We start from the raw sequence: 19,968 nt of genomic DNA on the forward strand, positions 1-19,968 counted from the left end.
GTTTGCCAATAACTTGACCGAACCGCACGTTGCCATATCTTTTTTTTGAAATGCGCACGTTACCATATCTGATACTACTATTATGCAAAATCGAACGAAGCCAGACCGATTTCACCCGACTCCACTGTTTAGATATGCACGGCTATTGCTGGTTTCATACCTGTGCCAAATCCTGACATGGGTCTCTCTCTGTGTGAAAGAAATGGAATTTTGGCACAGAGTTGTTGTTCCCACGAACGGTATTTCTCCGGTGGGTTTTCGATACCTCGAAGGCCCACCTTTGGAGTCGCTATGGGCGTGAAGAAGGTGAATCATAGTTGGGTTTTTGGTCTAAGGACGCGTAGCGGCGGAGATTTCAATTATCTTTTGAAAGCGGAGGCTTCAAGTCGGTCAGTCGATGGCAACCTTCTTGAAAAGAAGTTGGAATTCAAGCCATCTTTTGACGAGTATTTGAAGGCTATGGAGTCTGTTAGAACTGACCGAGAGAAGAAGCAAACACTTAGCTCCGAAAGGTACAATTTAAACAATGAAGGAAACATTAGTTTGAGAGATTCTGAAGGGGATTCTTCTGGTGGTCAAGTTGATGGTAAGGAGATAGGAAGTAGAGGATTGAAGGGTGTGAAGAAAATGGGGTTTGAAGAGGAGGGTAATTTCGGGAGTCCCGGTAATTTGGTTGGAGACCAATTGCAGAGTGTTTATAGAAAGTTGAATATGACTTCTGAGAATAGGAGATGGGAAAAAGGGAAGAGTAAGAGTGTGCAAGAGAGCAAGAGGAGTGGTGAGTTAAAGGGTGTGAAGAAGATAGGGTTTGAAGAGAAGGCTAATTCAGGGATTTCCCATAATAATTTGGTTCAAGACAAAATGGACGTCAAAGAAAGGAAATATGATGTGGGTATTGACAGGAAGTGGGATATGGATTCTGGAAATGGGAGATGGGTAAAAAGGAAGGATACAGGTGTGGAAGGGAGCAAGAGGAATGGTGAATTGAAGGGTGTGAAGATGTTAGGGTTTGAAGAGGAGGCCAATTTAGGGATTTCCCATAGTTTGGTTCAGCACAAATTGGATGTCAAAGAAAGGAAATATGATGTGGGTATTGATAGGAATTCTGAAAATGCGAGATGGGTAAAAAGCAAATATACAACTGGGGAACGGAGCAAGAGGAATGGTGAATTGAAGGGTGTGAAGATGATCGGGTTTGAAGAAAAGGCTAATTCAGGGATTTCCTATAATAATTTGGTTCAACACAAATTGAATGTCAAAGAAAGGAAATATGATATGGGTATTGATAGGGATTCTAAAAATGGGATATGGGTAAAAAGGAATTATGCAAGTGTGGAAGGGAGCATGAGGAATGGCGAATCGAAGGGTGTGAAGACGATAGGGTTTGAAGAGGAGGCTAATTCAGGAATTTCCTATAATTTGGTTCATCACAAGTTGCATGTCAAAGAAAGGAAATATGATGTGGGTATTGAGAGGAAGTGGAATATGGATTCTGAAAATGGGAGATGGGTAAAGAGGAAGTATCTAATTGTGGAAGAGAGCAAGAGGAATGGTGAACTGGATAGGCACAGATTTAAGACTGATAAAGGTAGTCTTAGGGGCACCAATACAGAATTGGAGAGAAATTACAGTCATATTGGAAAAAGATCAGTGGAAAGTGTGAAGTTTAGAAGGAACTATAAGCCTATAGTCGAGACAAGTGATGATGATGAAGTAGAGTTGGAAAGAGCTGCTTTCAAGCCACTAGAAGGATTCAATGATGTTGTCGACAAGCCACGGGTTTCGTGGAATGAAATGGAGGAGAGGATCCAAAAGCTAGCTAGGTGGTAAGTGTTACATGATTTTGATTTTTGGTGGATATGATATTGAAAGATGGTTGCTTTTATTTATTTTCTTCTTCTGCGTCGCGAAATAATTCAACTGAAAATGCCATGTGGAGTTTGTTACTTGAATCTTTGTGCTTTAATTGAGTTGTGCAGCTAATGGTCTTACTCCTGCACCCCTATGCAACTAGGTTTGTATTATGTGCTGATCCCTTGGGTTTTGCTTTATGATTATGGATAGAGTTTTAGTTATGGTTTTCAAGGAACACTAGTTGGATGTTTGGACATTACAGATATCAAAATATCACGGTGAAGCGCCACCCTAGTATCAACTCAATCAACTCACCTTTTCGGTTAGGATTGGCAGTAAATTACTGCTTTTCCAGGTAGGCCTCACACCCTGTAATAAAAAGGAAAAAAAAAAACACTTGATTTAGATTAACAAATTTTGTGTAAGGTTGACATTCCTCATCCCAAGATTTAAGTTTGTCTCGGAGTTGTATGCAATCATGGATTACAGTAAAAAGAGTTTTGGCCTTCCAATTGGCTAACATAATTTTGCTGTACATTCAGATTATTGTGACAGTTCTTGAGTGGCTGTGTACTTGTGATATTCAATAGGTTCTATTTTGTTTCAGTAATTAAGCAATTGTTATCCTAGCATAATTTAAAACTCAAGGAAATTTTAATGTGCTGTCTGCATCTACAAGTAGGTCTTGTTAAGCATGCATTGCACTTGTGTAAGAACTTAAAAATCACAGAGCTTAGTGCATCACGGTAAGAGCAATTGCAATATTCAGCACCTTGCTGCGCATTATCATCTTACAGATCTCTATTTATTACTTGTGAATTTACTTGGAGTTTCTCTAGGCCCAATGGTAATTGCATCCCTACCAATCTCATTTTTGGCCATGTCTTAATTTCAGCTAGATGTTGGCATAATCTCTGACATATTTGCACGTCTTTCACTAACATTTGATGTCTTGATTCTAGGAACATGTTGCTATGATGTTAAGGGCTAGTCTCTTATGGGGGATAAGGCCTTTGAATGCGTATTACCGGCATTAGGTCCCGCATATTTTATTTTGTCACCCCTAGGATCGTATATTCCGCACGTGGTTGGCACTATTTGTTATCCCTCAAAAGCTGGGATTACGAGTCCCCACCATAGGTTATAGCATCATCTGTCATCTAACAGTCGAGATCGATCCTCTTTTTCTAATCCCATCTTATATCCTACCCTAAATGAACAATATGTGGGCCACGGTGTGTAACTCCTACCCTTATCCTATAATATACATAACCCATCCCATATCTCATGGTATACATCCCCGTATACACTTTAGTCAGTCCGGCCAATATATCAAGCCGTTAAGTGCTTTTTGCTTTGATTTTAGTGGGAAATGGATCGTGGTGAAGTAGTTTACGTTGACAGTTTGAATGGTGCGGACATTGATATGCCAGAGTGGATGTTCTCTAAAATGATGCGTAGTGCACAAATCAGATTCTCAGATCATGCCATGTTGAGGATTATCCAGATATTGGGTAAACTAGGAAACTGGAGACGGGTGCTTCAACTTATTGAGTGGCTTCAATTGCGTGATCGCTTCAAATCTTACAAGATCAGGTACTTTTCTTCTCTTCTGCTTCTTTATCAACCAAGATGAGCAATTTATTTTTATATGACACAAGTACATAGTTGAAGATTTTTTCAATGGTCTAAGACTCCACCGTGGTAATATTTTATACTTTTTTTGATTGATTATCTCCAAATATTTGATGTACTTCACTGCTTTTTAGTTCTCATGTATGCTTGGCTGTAATTTTGTTATTCATAAGGTTTGCTTGAGGGCTTTTTGTAAAAGATGTGCCTTCTATGCAAGTGATGAATGATGATTACCAGTCTCTGAAGTCTGAAACAAATTAATTAGAACTAGATTATTGTCAAAACATAGTTGTCTGCTGGAGGTGTACATCTTAGTTTATCAGCTTACCGAGTCGGTCATGTAAGACGCTTTTCAGATGTGTTTAGTAACTTGAATAATTTAGCAAACCTCGTCTTTAGTTGCCATTGTTGATTTTAGAACCAACCTACAAATCCGGACATACAAATAATTATCTCTTCGTATGCACTTTTTGTGAAGCTTTCATAAAAGGTTAAGCAGGAAAACTTGTCCAGCACTTTTTATTTGGTTACAAAAATCCAGTGTCTCCCGCCAAGAGGCCTTTGGCCCAACAGCGCTTAGGTGCCAAGAAGAGAGGATTTCAGGAGTTTAACTCCTCTTAATCTAACTACTGACTTTCACAGATCAAGAAAAAGATTCCTGTGTCTCCCTTTTGATGTAGAGGGATCTTATACCATATATATGCCTGTCTTTTGTACTGTGTATATGCTGGTATTTTCCTGTGGTTGTGTATATTATTTTGGATTATGTTGTCCTATGTGTTTCCACACTTTCTGGGTCATGATCTGTCTGACTTCCCAACTCCTAATGTTATAAGAGTTCAATAATATCAGTCCAGGTGGTCTTCATAGCTTGTGGCCGGTATTCCATTTCACTGAACTCATATTTTATCAGTCTTTGATAGCTCTTAATCTTTTGTGCGTGATATTGTTGACCGTTTCATAATGCATGAGAATATACATTAAAGCAGATATATGAAGGTGACTAAAATGAGTAATACCAACATTTTGCGGTCCACTTATAGTAAAGAAATTGTTCAAGCTAAATTATATGCTGTCTTGAAATAGTGACCATTAGTTGTTAACTTGTTATGCACTCTTAGAAAGTATCTAGTTTCTTCCTCTAAACTTGCTCTTTTATTATCCAGAAACATTCAGACGACTGCACTTGCTGTACTTGGCAAGGCAAGGAGACCAGTGGAAGCACTTAATTTATTTCTTGCTATGCAGGTAAATGCAATGAACAAAATTTGTTTCATTACCATTGAAAAGGCCAAAACGTTTATGTTTCATAGGAGACCGAAACGAAACATTGGGGGAATCCCAAACTTTTCATATTTGGTAGAATTTCGACATCTATTAGGAATATCTAATGATGCAAACTGTTATACATTACCTAATTCTTTTGACATTTTATCGTGTTCTGGGCTTCCGGCTACATTGTCGAAACGTTTCACAAAAATTTTTGGAAAATGTTTCCTCTTCCTAGCTATCCCAAACACAAATTTGATCCTTCGGTAATGGATATCACTTATCTTGAGTATGCTCCTTACCTGTTAATGTTTTCTGCGTTGAATTGATTCACACAGATAATAAAAGTTAGCCTACCAATTCTTTCTAATTATCATATGTTTTCTTCTCCAGCAACAAATGTCCACTTATCCTGACCTTGTTGCCTACCACTGCATTGCTGTCACTCTTGGACAAGCGGGACATATGAAGGAACTGTTTGACGTGATAGATAGCATGCGATCTCCTCCAACAAAGAAGTTCAAAACTGGCATTATTGAGAAGTGGGATCCACGGTTAGAACCAGATATTATAGTCTACAATGCTGTAAGTTAATATTTTTTTGCGGTTTTGAAATTATGGTTGTATTATCATTTGTTTTGCCTCCAAAACAGACATCTAGATGAAGCTTATGGTACTCTACTTAATTCTCAGTCGTAGCCCCTTAAAGAACTTTCTAAAGCAAATAGTTGGCCTGATCTGGGAGTTTCTGCCATCTAGTCTTACATCCTAATATATAGTACAAGACAAAAAGTTTAACTCTTTTGAAAAGCTCCTTAAGGAAAGCTTTGGATGAAGCCATCAATTCTGGTGGCCACAACATCCCTGCATAAAATTTCTGTTTTGGTGGAGTTGTAGTTAAAGGCATTGCTGTGGGATTTTCTTCTGGTGGTATGACAGGAATTTGAATAAAAGTTGACATTTCGACATTCGATTTTGAGCTCGTGATTCTGGTATTTTTGCTCATAATCTTCCCAATTCTTTCTGAGGGTCATGATTCAGATTTTTCATTACCATTTTTGACATTATATTTTCTTTATATCAATATTCTAAAATTTGCTTGGCACTAGTCTTGCGGAAGAGCACCTCCTAGCGCTTAAGCCGATTAGTTGCCAACTAGTTGGCGCGTAAAGATTAGTTGGTTTTTCCTTTTTTATAAAAGTATTTCCTTGGGGGTTTGCTCCCTCCTAAGGTTTTAGGTTCAAAACCTCCACGTGCTACCAACTCTGTTGGAGCTAGTCCATACGATGCTTTTCTCTGGCTTTACGTGGCCCCCCCGCTAGCGGACAGTGGAATTGTTCTTCCAAGATTATTCAAGTTGCGCATAAGTTGGCCCGAACACCTATAGTTGTTAAGGGCAAGAGGCGTAAAGATCTGTTGGGGCCTAGGCTAGAGGCGCAAGGCAAGACGTTCGCCTTTTTGAAGCGAGGAACACCTAGGCGAAAAGAATAGGAAGAATAGCATACACCAACACTATATATAGCCTAGCACACATAAAGAACATAAAAAGTGCACTGTTTCTGAAAACATTTAAAAAAAAGCTTTTTCTTTTTATATGCAGTATAACTATATGTACACACAAACACACACATACATATATTTCTGAAAACATTAAAAAAAAGCATTTTCGCTTCCATATGCAGTGTAATATATGTCGACTATATACGTGAAGAGAGAAGATCGATTGATTATTGAGAGAAAAGAGATGAGAGGAGAGAGAGAAGAGGAGAGGAGAGAGAAGATTGACCGATGATTGAGATGATACCTGTGCTATTTTCGTTTCTGGTGATCGAGAGAGAGCGATTTACGATCGGCTGAAGTCAAGGCTAAAGGAGTGAAGATAATGCGTTTAACCTAGCTTTGATCCTATGGCTGTGATTAAAGTTCAAAGAGGCGCGCCTTTTCTCGCCTTTTTCGCCTAGGCGCGCCTTGGCTGCACTTCATTGAAGGCGCCTCGCCTGGGCTCAGTCAAAGTGCTAACCTTGCACCTTGATGCGCCTCACAAGGCGTGCCTTCGACAATTATGCACTTGGGTTATCAAAAATTACCATCTAGACCCTAAAATCTAAGCATTGGGAGTCCGCCTAGCACCAAGGTGTTGTTTGGAAGGATAGGAAAAGTGCGCAGGGTGTACATAACCGTAACACATAACAATCTTATTTATATAGACGACTCACATATTAAATAAGTAAACTCAGCAATGTGAGACTACTACTAATACGTAGCATCCAACGAAACAATTACCTCAACTACTAACAGTAATCACTAAAACAACCAACTTGCTAAAACAATGACCAACAACAACCAACGAAACGATTTCAATGACCAACAGCAACCAACAGAACTTCAACCACCAGCGGAACAACTTTCAACAGCAACGACCAACGAAACGACTTCAACGACCAAGACCAACAAACGAAACGACTTCAACGACCAACAACAACCAACGAAACGACTTCAACGACCAACCAACTTCAACAGCCAACAGTAACCAACTTCAACAGCCAACCTCAATGACCAACAAGAACCAACTAAGTACCATCAACCAACTACCAACGTCAACGAATAGACAACAAAACAATATATGTTACCACGCTCATCAAAGCATAGCCAAAAACCTGACCATGATACCCAGAATCACGGTTGCGACCATGACTATGGCTGAATGAAGAACCAAACCCACCAGAGACAGCGGAAGCAGAATCATAATCAGATTTCGTTGCAATAACTAATCACGGACAAGAAACCAGCAATCGACCAACAGATCAACTCACCAACAAATCAACTGTGTCTACCACAGAGTCACCAACCAACAACGAACCCAACTTCAACAACCAACTATCGAATCAACTAATCAAGTAACTAGACTGAGTACTATGTAAAATAGGTAGTAAACAAAAGCAACCCAACATCATCTACAAAGAACGAAGACCAACATCAAACAACGTCATCTAGTCCCAACAGCTCATAGAATTGGTCAATAAATATAGTACTCAGCAGTAAAACCAAGAATCCTTACCAATAACCAAGACCCAGAACCTCAGAGTGGCAGATTACCACTTTAAACCAACAATATAATTGAACAGAGCCGTCTACAGAAATTGGTGAATAGTGATTAAGGTGACAAATTTCAGTGGGAGGGATTAGGGTTAGGACAAAGGCTAGGATTAGGGTTGTGATTATAGGGATTATGTACATAGGCTAGGATTAGGGTTGTGATTCTAGGGTTGTGATGGTTTGAGATTAAGGTTAAGATCTCGCTCTGATACCATGTTGTTTGGAAGGATAGGAAAAGTGCGTAGGGTGTAGTGTGTGCATAACCCTAACAAATAACAATCTTATTTATATAGACGACTCACATATTAAATAAGTAAACTAAGCAATGTGGGACTATTACTAATACTATATTCTAACACTAGGTACCACCTAGTTGACTTTTACGATAATGTTATATAATTTTTATGAGGTTATGGGTACTTTGTCTCTGCTTTTCTCATTGTTGCATCCAAGACTCAGTATTATGATCTAGTCATGGTTACGTCTGGATATACCCATGGGTGGACCCACACTATGGCAAGGTGGGTCACTTGACCCACTGAGTTCCAAAATAGTAGGTATAGTTTTAAGGAGTATTTTGTAATTTTGCCCCAAAAGATAATATTCTTGCCCTGAAAATCCCAAGGAATTTACAATTCTTGCCCTCTTTGATTGTGACGTTATGCAAAGAACTCAACGTTTCTTTCTCTCTCCACAAAGTCTACGAGTCTATAGACTCTATACTCTTTAGTTTGTTCTTCTCTTCTCTCTCTGAAGACAAAAGCAAGCATAGGCTCTTGCAAAGACAAAAGCAAGCATAGGCAAAAGCAAGTAGTCTATCTAGATGAAGCTCGGTAAGACGATTACCAATTAATGTAAAAAAGCTTGGGTACAATAGTTTCTCCAAATTAAAATTCAAAACTCTATCGGTGCATTTTGCACTGTGGTAAGTAATCTTTCCCTAATCTTTTAGCGTTGCCCAATTTGTTACTCACTCCGTCACATTTTGTTTGTTTATTTTTGAATGTTGTGCCATTTTTTAATTGCTTATATCTTTCAATTTATAAAGTTTTGCATAATTTTTGGAGATTCATATTAGAAGATATAAGCGATTGAAAACAAACACAGATATCGAAAAGGACAAACAAAAGTTGACGGATGGAGTAATTTGGATAAACTTTGATCTTATTGAAATGTGTTACGTTTAAACTTTTTCTTTTCTACAGTTGTGGAGAGATATTTGGGGAAAAAAAAAAAGTGCCATAAGCATCATCAATTTCTACAAGTACCAATTTTCCTTAGCAACAGTGGATTAGTTATGAACTAATATACTAATATGAATAGTTGCTACTCTTTGTTTTTCATTTTCGTATAATTCAACTTCTTATCCGATTTTTATATACAAAAAACAAATTATATGTGTTGTAGATATTTGACCCCACTGCCACTAAATCTTGGGTCCGCCCACTCATATACCTGTCTTGAATTGAATCACAGTTGTCGTTTTCACCTGTTGAAATAGGTCCTAAATGCTTGTGTGCAAAGGAAGCAATGGGAGGGGGCATTTTGGGTATTGCAGAAGATAAAGGAACAAGGCCAACGGCCTTCTAGCACAACTTATGGACTTGTCATGGAGGTAACATATGCATTGTATTGGTCTGTTGATGCCCACTCTTGCAAAATCCCACATTGAAGAGTCAACAGCATATATCAGAAATACAAGGCTTGATATCTAGCCGGCTCACTGTTATGACAAGCAAATTGACACATGTAGTGATAAATATCGGTGGAAGGCATAGATAACCTTTTTTCTGAAGAAGTTTATTTCTGGTCAGGTAATGTTTGCATGTGGAAAGTACAATTTGGTACATGATTTCTTCAACAAGGTGACGAAATCTTCAATTCCCAATGCCTTGACCTATAAAGGTAATGTTGTGAAGTTAGTTGTTTTTTCTCTTCTTACTGCATAAAAGTTTCATATAAGTGACTTCTACTACTATATGGTATTAGTCGTGGTTAATACTCTATGGAAGGAAGGAAAAACTGATGAAGCTATATCAGTTGTTGAAAGCATGGAAAGACGAGGAATTATTGGTTCTGCTGCTCTTTACTATGACCTTGCTCGCTGTCTCTGCAGTACTGGAAGGTGCCAAGAGGCACTAACTCAAGTAGGTTTTTATATGCCTCTCTGTTTTCTTTTTTTACTCAACACTTCCTTCTCTATATACTAATACTAAGAGCATCTCCTACCATACTCCATAAACTCCAACATGGAGAATGGAGTTCCTCCAACCATGCTTCGTTTTCATTCTCCAAAATAGAGACTTTGTCTTGTGTCTCCAAATACAGAGAGACCTATTCAAGATATGGGGAATCATCTCCATATTCAATTCACTACTAATTTTCTATTAGGTAGTATTACTTTGAAATCACAGTTCCGAAAGTTGTATTACATGAAAGATAACGACTATATTTTAAATTTGACAGCACCATTTAATATATTTAACAAAAAATGGAAACAAAATGATAATTTAATTTTGGAGTGGAGTTAGTTGAATGATTGAATTCGAAAGGATAGTGGATAAGTTTCAGAGGGCAAGTGAAGCAATCTTGAGTTTTTTGAATAGGCATAGGAATGGAGAATTGCGGTTGGACGTGGAGGTGTAGTGTTTTTCTCTAAAACACACCAAAATGATATTTTGTGTCTCCATGATGTAGGACGGTTTTAGGACACAGAATATTGCCGCCTATAATGAGAATCGTCGTGGTTTTGGATGGGGGATGAGAATATTATTTGGATAAGTGCGCTTAGAAGGAGAAAGGAAAGAATGAAAAGGAGAAGAGTGTACGCAAAGAAGAAGAGAGATAAGAGGTGCTTCACCCTCGCAAGGGCTAGGTAGTTTCTGCAAGGAAGGACCGCAGTCCAAACCCCAATTACAATGGCCCCAGCCTTGTAAAACCTAATTCATTAATCAATTCTTTCCAAAAGAAAGATTACATCTCCATTTATAGTCCATGGGACAGACTCTTCGAATTTCTAGAACTCTAAATGAAATGAATCTAATTAATGAATACATCCAAAAAGATGTGTGAATGAACCTAGATATAAATGCATACATTGAGCCTACTAACATGTGTTTAATGCATCTAGATGAATATTAATGCAAGCACTAAATTAATGATGACCCTTTAACGACCAAACTACTATGTATATCCTTGATCTACCAATCCTTGGATGAACCATGCAGCTCTTGATTAGAGTCTCGGCGACTACCAAAATATCCTCATCTAGCAATTTATTAGTTTTTGTTGTCCTCGTCATTCTCCCTTGGTCGGAGAATACTCAACCTCTAGTTTTGTAGTGTCTCAGTATGAAAATTGAGGAGTGTTCAAGTTTCAACCATTCAAGTCGATCCTTCTGAAACAACAAAGAGAACCTAAGATGCCAAACTTTTCATCTGCCCATTGGCTCCATCGAACTTATGTGGGATAACAAACTCAATGTGAGCATTTTTCATTCCAAAAAAAGCATAGATTGCAGACGTATTATTGAGTCTTATGACTTCCTCCAACGGCAAATCTTCGCCACTATGCTCGCTCATGCCTTCTTTGACTGCAATATCAAATTCTACCTTTGTTTGTTGAATGCCCTCATGAACGGCAGTATGCTCATAGTCGATTTGCGTAACTTCTTCAAGTACATGATCAACTTTATAAGCTTCATAAGCTCCTCCTAGAAGAGCAACTGTTAATTTCTCTAGTAATGTTTTTATCTCCCGTACATCACTTTTTATAGTTGCAATATCTTCTTGAGTAGCCTATCAATATATATATATATATATAGACACACACACACACACTTGCCAATGAGGGATCTTGCACGGCCTTACTGTGTGGGACTCCCATTTCCCGATCGAATTGCGACGATCCGAGCCGCTCAAAGTGTGCAGAATGTGATTTTAAGGGTACCCGCGAGAAATCAGCCAAAAAAACGATCAGGAAAGGCTTGATCCGAGCAATTTTTTACTGAACCGTTCAATAAAAAACTGTTCGGATCAAGCCCTTCTTGATCATTTTTTTGCTGATTTCTTGCGTGTACCCTTAAAATCACATTCTGATCACTTTGAGCAGCTCGGATCGTCGCAATTCGATCGGAAAAAGGGGAGTCCCGCACGGTAAGGCCGTGCGGGATCCCTTAGGAGATCCGGACTATATATATATATATATATATATATATATATATATATATATATATATATATATATATATATATATCTTCCTGAGTAGCCTAAAGCACCATGGAAAGAGTGTCAACCCTGGAATTAAGTTCTCTATTTGTCACCATTGTAAATAGATCAACTTTGAAGATGCAGGAGTAGAAGCTCTGATACCAAACTGATGTGGGACGGTTTTAGGACACAAAGAATATTGCCGCCTACAATGAAAATCGTGGTGGTTTTGGGTGGGGAATGAGAATATTATTTGGATAAGTGCACTTAGAAGGAGAAAGGAAAGAATGAGAAGGAGAAGAGAGATAAGAGGTGCTTCACCCTCGCAAAGGCTAGGCAGTTTTTGAAAGGAAGAACCACAGCCCAAACCCCAATTACAATGGCCTCAGCCCTGTAAAACCTAATTCATTAATCAACTCTGTTCCAAAATAAAGATTACATCTCCATTTTATAATCCATGGGAAAGACTCTTCGAATTCCTAGAACTCTAAATGAAATGAATCTAATTAATGAATACATCCAAAAAGATGTGTGAATGAACCTAGATATAAATGCATACATTGAACCTACTAACATGTATTTAATGCATCTAGATAAATATTAATGCAAGCACTAAATTAATGATGATCCTTCAACTACCAAACTACTATGGATGATCCTTGATCTACCAATCCTTGTACGAACCATGCTGCTCTTGATTAGAGTCTCGGCAACTACCAAAATACCCTCATCTAGCAATTTATTAGTTTTTGTTGTCCTCATCACTCCATTTTGGAGGCTTGAGAGATGCTCTAAGAATCTATGACATGGATCTCAAGTTGTTTCAGTTGTTGACACTTCTAAAAACCTGCTGTTGATAATTCCATCACAGGGTTAAATATCTTATTTGACTGGAGTTAAGCAGTGGGAAACTGACCTCCCTTCTTTTTCTCTGTCCCCACAGATTGACAAGATTTGTAAATTTGCTAACAAACCTCTGGTAGTGACTTACACTGGTCTAATTCAAGCTTGTCTGGATGCCGGAAACATTCAAAACGGTGCTTACATATTCAATCTCATGCACAAGTTTTGCTCCCCAAATTTGATAACATGTAATATCATGTTGAAAGCATACACGGAACATGCTATGTTCGAAGAAGCAAAAGGTCTATTCCAGAAAATGCTGGAAGATGCCAATCGTGTTTGTTACCAAGCGAATTACAAGGACAGGGTTGTACCAGATTTCTACACATTTAATACCATGTTAGATTCCTGTGTCAGACAGCAACAGTGGGATGACTTAGAGTTGGTTTACGAACAGATGCTCCAGTACGGTTTCCCCTTCAATGCCCAACGACACCTTAGGATGATTATGGAAGCATCCAGGGCCGGAAAGGTATTATTTTATCCTTTCATCCTTCTAGTGTTTGTTTATGAGGTTGCTACCGCTATGACATATTTGACTTAAGCAAATGGATTCATCATGTTCTTTTGGGGTCACATAATGCAACAACTCCATAGAAGCCTTGTGAATAGTCCTTTACTTTCCTCTATCTTCAAGGACTGTATTCTGTTCTTTTCCAAATGCCAGGATAAAAGATTGCTTTGAATTGGTGGGCCACGATTTTGGACCGTAGGTGAACCATAGTTCAGTAGTGTATTAGTGTTTCCTGGGAACACAGGACCGGATGCACGTCGAATGGGACCACACTTGTGCATAAAAGACTTATAGGATACCTCATACTGGACTTGGTGCTCGCACTTATGCCATTCTCAGGCTCACTATTGTGCTAAGTATTCACCACACCAACAGAACGGCTCAATTATAGACTTATAGTTGTTGTAAGTTGACGACATCTCAAGTAGCGACAGCAATTGAAGCTTTCTCAGGAGAGAAGCTTATGATGTAAGGTTTAGCAGCAAAATGTATGGGGTAATATGAGGTCTTTTGTTGGTATTCAGTTACTGTTCTATTCCTTACCAGATAACGTTTATTAAAAAAATTGAGGGATGAATGAAATGTATATTGTGCAGAGGGAGCTGCTTGAAACAACGTGGAAGCACTTGGCTCGGGCAGGTCAGACTCCACCACCTCTTCTAGCCAAGGAAATGTTTTGCGTGAAACTTGAGCAAGGTGATCATGCTTCTGCTCTCTCCTCCATCTCAAGCCATCATTCAAGTGAGTTGCAGGTATTTTCCCGCAATTCATGGTTGCATTGTTTCAAAGAAAACACCCACCGCTTCCAAAAGGATAGTCTTGTGAGGTTGGTGCATGAGGGGAGTATAATGATGTCCAGAAGTGACTCCCGAAACCAAATATTTGAAAATCTAGTCAATTCTTGTAGAGAATTTTTAGAAGACCATGCGACGTCAGTGTCTGAAATGTATTCAACCACAAACTCTCAGCAGACTTGACTGAGACAGTTGTAAACATCTTAGTTATCTGTGAAAGTCGTCATCTTTGTAAGCATGAGTTACTGTGTTCTTTATACATATATATGTGTGTGTGTGTGTGTGTGTCTCAGTAGAAGGTCTCAGTAAACGTATCTCAGTTTCGGGTTCTTTCAACTACGTACTCTTTACGGTATCTACTCTCAAGATAATTATGTTTTGAAATGATATCAAATGATATAGGGTTAGCATGATTTTTGCGTAGATGATGTTTTTGACGAGCTCTAAAAATAAACGATTCATATCATTGAAGTTAGATTCTGGAGATGGAGATTGTATTTGGGTGAGATTTCTCTCAAATCCCAAGGCTGCTTTTGTCTTTTCACCTCTTTGCTAGTCCTACTCGATCTATTACCATATACACGTGTGATCTATCCCACCATTGAAATAATTTGTAGGGTGCAGTCCGATAAAAGTCTTGGAGGATATAGCAGGCCTCTTCTGGTAAATTCTCAATATTCTTAAATGAAGAGTCATGTGCAATAATCATGCAATAGAAAACAATGAGCACACATCGGGTTGAATAATACAACACTGTCAACACACACACACACACACACACACACACAAATAAATTTATGTAAATAATACGACAGAAGAACTCATAATATATTTCCTTTATTTGAGAGCACTTCAAGTTAGCTTGCTGTCTTTCTTCTACTGTTGGAGAGGATCAGAGGACTTGGATTTAAAGAGGCAAATGCTATCAGTTCCGAGTCACATTCAAAAAAACCCATGTCTTCTTTCTCAGCAAAACTCACCCACGATTCAACTCCCTCGCCATCACTAGTATCTGCCAACATTGCATAATTCGGGGTCTCATGCGCATCGCTCATTCTCACCCATGTTGGCTTCCCCCAACCGAAATCTATATCGTAAAACTTGAATTTACAACGATTGGTATGCAAATATGTATTAGGATATGCTTAGCTTTTTTTGGCTACCTCCACAATCAAGTCCAAAACCACCGAATCATTTCCATCCCCATTGTCTCTAAGCTTATTCAACCATTTATATCCGATGTCCAAAGACTGCTTCCTCAAGTGGCAAATGAAGCCTGGCAAGTCGTCAGTTCCGGTAGTCCCATCATCCTGGGCTGCCAGTACCACGATTAGGTTGTTGGAAAAATATTATTAGAATGTAATATTTTGTTTGAGTGTGAATTTGAATTGACTCATTTTGGAGTCATGACTTTTCATTGACACCTATTCGCCATGGACGGACGCGTCATTATGAACAAATGTGTCCCTTTCTTTGGTGACTATTCATAGTCACTAGTTGGTGTATAAATATCATTTCCCTCATTTAGTTTTAGTTGGTTAATTTTTTCTTCCATCCGAGTCCATTTATATGAGAGAGTGCAAACACAAGATGGTTCGCCAGGCCCTCCAATTGTAGTGCTGCTTTGGGGGATTCCGATCAGGCAATGCTGGGAGACAGACGTCCAATGCAAACTGTGAGCACTGTAGCGGGGGCAAGTACAAAGTGTCAGACTCGTCTTGATCACCATTTCATTCTCACTGGTTTCCAGGTTTTTGCATTCTGATTTTATGCATTCATATTATCGGTTCTTATCCAAAAAGTAACATATTTTCCAACAATCTTAAGACAGAATTTGTCGTTTACCTTTTGTGTATGTTTTCCTTTTGTGTATGTTTTGATCCTCAGTTTGGACATTCTTCTGTTACTGCGAATTTTGTTTGCAACGGAAATGTATGTGTTTGGCTTCCCAAAACAGGGTTCATAATAAAAATGAGTAGAAGTCGATTTATTATTCATAAAGAAAACTTAGGCCCATTTATTTTTGTTGTTATCTGGAAAACTTGAAGATTCGGGATCATTTTCTAATTAGTGTAGGCATATATAGTCATGTAGTCCATTTATTTTATTGTAACTTACTTGACTGGATTGGAAACAATTGATACAGTACTCTACTTTTTGATGGAATGGTGCGTTTGGCACGATTTTGTTGTCAATGGCTTTGGCAACAGGGCTGGGTGGGTGGGTCACTTGTGGGGCAAATGCCACAATGCTTCGTTAAGGGCTCAAGAGGAGGTGTCCTTGGAGCGTATGGAACCAGTTAACACAATTGCGTCTGTTTAAGTTGTAGAAACGTATGATTACAGGAAAGGGCAATTATGTAGTCAGGTTGAGCAGTGATCATTTGTAAAGACTTATTATTATTATTATTATTATTATTATTATATTTTTTATTTCCAGACTTAAAGAGTCGATCTTAAAATGCATTTTGGCCTAAGTTTATTTATTATTATTAATACATAAGTATGTGGCATGCATGTGGTGCGGTTTTGCTAGAACTGTACGTAGTTATTGTGTGCAGTTCTGTCTGTTGCCTACTCTAAATATGGAGTATTCCTTTCAAGGCCGGGAGTCACCTTTTCCGGAATTACTTATTATTTGTATCATTTTGGATAGAATTCACAGCTTTACTTTCGGTGTGTGTTAGTTTTGCCTTTGAAGCTCATGTTTTTGTCTCTTTATTATTTATGGCCTTCTAGTTGAGATGTGCAGTTAGAGATTTTCTTCCTCTTTTTGGTTTACGACTAAGACAAGTCTCTCGTGATTAATCTAGACAAGACATTTAACTGCCATTCGGCCAAGATGCTGGGGGCATCGGAGATTGAAGGCTACCTTCTCGACAGTAAACTAGTCGCTCAGCTTTCTAACAAAGCAAGTAGCTAGCGCATCTCTTCCCTCTTCGAAGAAAGCATCTTCCCCTTCTTGAAATTCTTCTTTTTTCTATGTTGCTTTGAAATCACTTGCCTGTGTTTAGGTTAGATTAGCTCTCTACTTTCATCTCTGCTTGGCCTATCCTCCTTGTTTCTTTGTCTCCATAGGTTGTGATCATCTTAACGTCTAATATATATCTTCAAGAAGAAGCCTGGGCCCTTATCATAGATTACCAGTAGTCTCTTCCAATGTGGTAAACTTATTTTCCTTTCTAGATGCACCTCGCCCATTGCTTTTTTTGTTTAAGTCTTTCTTCTCCTGTCACCAAACAAGGACCAGCTTACTTGCTTTTCGAGCGAGAGTTCCACGAGTCCCTCCCTGGAGTAGACAGCCGGAGGGAAAAGGCAACCATATATATTACTCTCTTTGGTTTGCTAGAGAATTCTAGTATCATGAACCGGGGAACAGCCTCGTTGAACCGCATTGCCTTTTGGTTTGTCACCATAACCGGAAAGACATTATTTATTGGGTGATCATTGAGTTTTTATATCAACAGAAGATATGTGACTATTAGGTTCAAAAAAAGAGTAAAACCAACCAAGGAGATGTGATTTTGGATTTTAAAAGATGTGACTGATATGGGTTTAAACCAAAAGGTTCGGTGGCCATTGAATTTATAAGGACTGATTATGGGTTTAAATCAAAAGGTGTGGCCATTGAATTTATAAGAAAGTGTTGACTGTTGGGTTGGGTTTAAACCAAACATGTGTGGCTATTGGTGAATAGTCTCAAATCCTTTTGATTATATTCAAAAAGTCACCGATCAGTGTGATAGTTGGTGAATAAGTCACAGAATATCCTATGATTTTCCAAAAAGTCACTTGGGCCGAATTGATTTGTAACATTAAAAATGTAAATCATGTTTTGGATTTTTTGAAATTCAGTTTTGATAGACCCATGGTAGATTGGGTTGCTATGTTTGGTGGCATGAAACTAAGATTTGGAACATTTAAGTTCCTACAATTTTTGAGCGATTGGTACTTAGTTATCAAACAACACCCAACAAGATATTCTTGTAAATAAAGGGGAATAATTTTATATGCTATAAATAGTATCCAGTGAATCTGATAGGATACATAGAATGCATGTTGCACTTAGCGTAAAATTATTTGAATTATGAGTATAAGAGTTACTCGATATTGGGTGAGTTACTTAATGTGGGGGTTATTCTTGCTTACGTGTGCAAGTGTGCACGAGAGATAGAGACTCCGAAAACTATTTCGATAGTAGTATTAGTGTTTCCGAGTAACACAGGAGTACCGATTGCACTTCGAATGGGACCACCAAGGTTGTGAATACCGTTCCGTTCCGTACCGGCCGGTACGTACCAGTTTGAGAGGAAAGTGGTATTGCAACCCTCTAATACCGTCCCGGCTTTAATAGCGGGCTTTATCAGAAAATACCGGTTGAGATCACGTTACCGGAAATTTCATCCGAGATTTTTGCAAAACTTAGAAAAAGAAGAAAATAGAGAAATAGAGGGGAAAGAGAGAAAAAGAAGATGATCGGAGCAACATTTGACGTTGACTCCTCTTGGTCTTCTCCGGCAGTCTGGCGTAATCTTGCAGCTGATTGATCTATCTTCACTGTGGGTGAATTGGTGAAGTTTTCAGTTTCCACACCGCCGTGGGTAGTCTTCTCCAACAGTCCTCTTTTGTTCCTGTACGTTTTTCTCAGTTTTGGGGAGATAAACATCACCCCTTTGAAAGTGGAATGAAAAAAAATGTGGAATAGTTGCGTTGGGAATTTGGAATAGGAACTTTTACAGAGAAGAAAGTGTGTTTGAAAACCAGTGGTTTTGGTTTTGGAGCCCATTGTTTGGAAAGCTATTGATTATTAAAAATAAATGTTAAACTGATTTTTTTAAAAATTGTGATAGTCTAATAGTAGGACTTTATGTAAGGGAAAAACAAAGTTATAACTAAATGTATATATTTTTTTATATTTTAACGACAAATCAGAAACGGTACCCGGTACCATATTGGTATCGGTACGTGCTGTTTTAGTGACAAATCCGGTACTATGTCCGAAACGGTATTCAGAACCTTGGGGACCACACTTGCCCAGAAAAGATTAGTAGGATACCTCATACGGGACTTGGTGCTCATACTTGTGCCATTCTTAGGCTCACTATTGTGCTTAGGGGTGAGCATGGTTCGGATTGGTTCGATTTTAGTGTAAACCAAAACCAAACTAATACATACGGATTATGAATTTGGAGAACCAAACCAACCCACAAAAGAGACATAGAACCAAACAAATCCAAACCATTAAAATACGGTTTGGTTTCGGTTTTAAACCACGGTTTGCTTTGAACTAAGCTATTCTCTTCAAAAAAATATTTAAAGTACTTAAAATTATAAAGATAAATTAAAAGTAAACTTATATTAAAACTAATTCCATTCAAATTACCAAAATATACTAATATCAACTAACTAATTAAGAGTAGAATACCAACAATTACCTCAAGTTTTAAACTAAACATCTTAAGATAGTTTAACCAAATAAAAAACCAAACGTAATTTCTAAGACTACTAAATTGAAATGAGGTAGCAAAACGGTAATTGCAGCAGCATAACCAACTTGTGATGATCACTCCACAACAAGATTAATAATCATAGAAAATTAGGAATGAGTTATGATATATAGAAGTTTAGTCTAAATTATCTTGTCAGGAAAGAAAAACTAAATATTGCGGTGAATTTTAATAGGATCAATAAATTAG

The 19,968-nt window shown here is 38.2% G+C and overlaps 1 protein-coding gene across 2 annotated transcripts; it reads left to right on the plus strand.

Annotated features, from left to right (window-relative positions):
- Nucleotides 1-53: 53 nt before the first annotated feature.
- On the plus strand, nt 54-14,690 carry LOC131313001 (pentatricopeptide repeat-containing protein At1g30610, chloroplastic). Of its 2 annotated transcripts, XM_058341040.1 has the most exons (9): nt 54-1,826; nt 3,259-3,450; nt 4,656-4,737; nt 5,152-5,343; nt 9,356-9,469; nt 9,669-9,759; nt 9,844-10,001; nt 13,006-13,437; nt 14,076-14,690. In XM_058341040.1, exons 1-9 carry the CDS (start codon nt 178-180, stop codon nt 14,454-14,456), a joined length of 3,291 nt encoding a protein of 1,096 aa, XP_058197023.1. In that variant the 5' UTR covers nt 54-177; the 3' UTR covers nt 14,457-14,690. The 2 variants fall into 2 exon arrangements, with proteins under 2 accessions (XP_058197023.1, XP_058197024.1); XM_058341041.1 differs by lacking the exon at nt 13,006-13,437.
- The last annotated feature ends 5,278 nt before the right edge of the window (nt 14,691-19,968 follow it).

This window comes from Rhododendron vialii, chromosome 13a (assembly GCF_030253575.1).
Source record: "Rhododendron vialii isolate Sample 1 chromosome 13a, ASM3025357v1".
In the NCBI taxonomy this organism is placed as follows: Eukaryota; Viridiplantae; Streptophyta; class Magnoliopsida; order Ericales; family Ericaceae; genus Rhododendron; species Rhododendron vialii.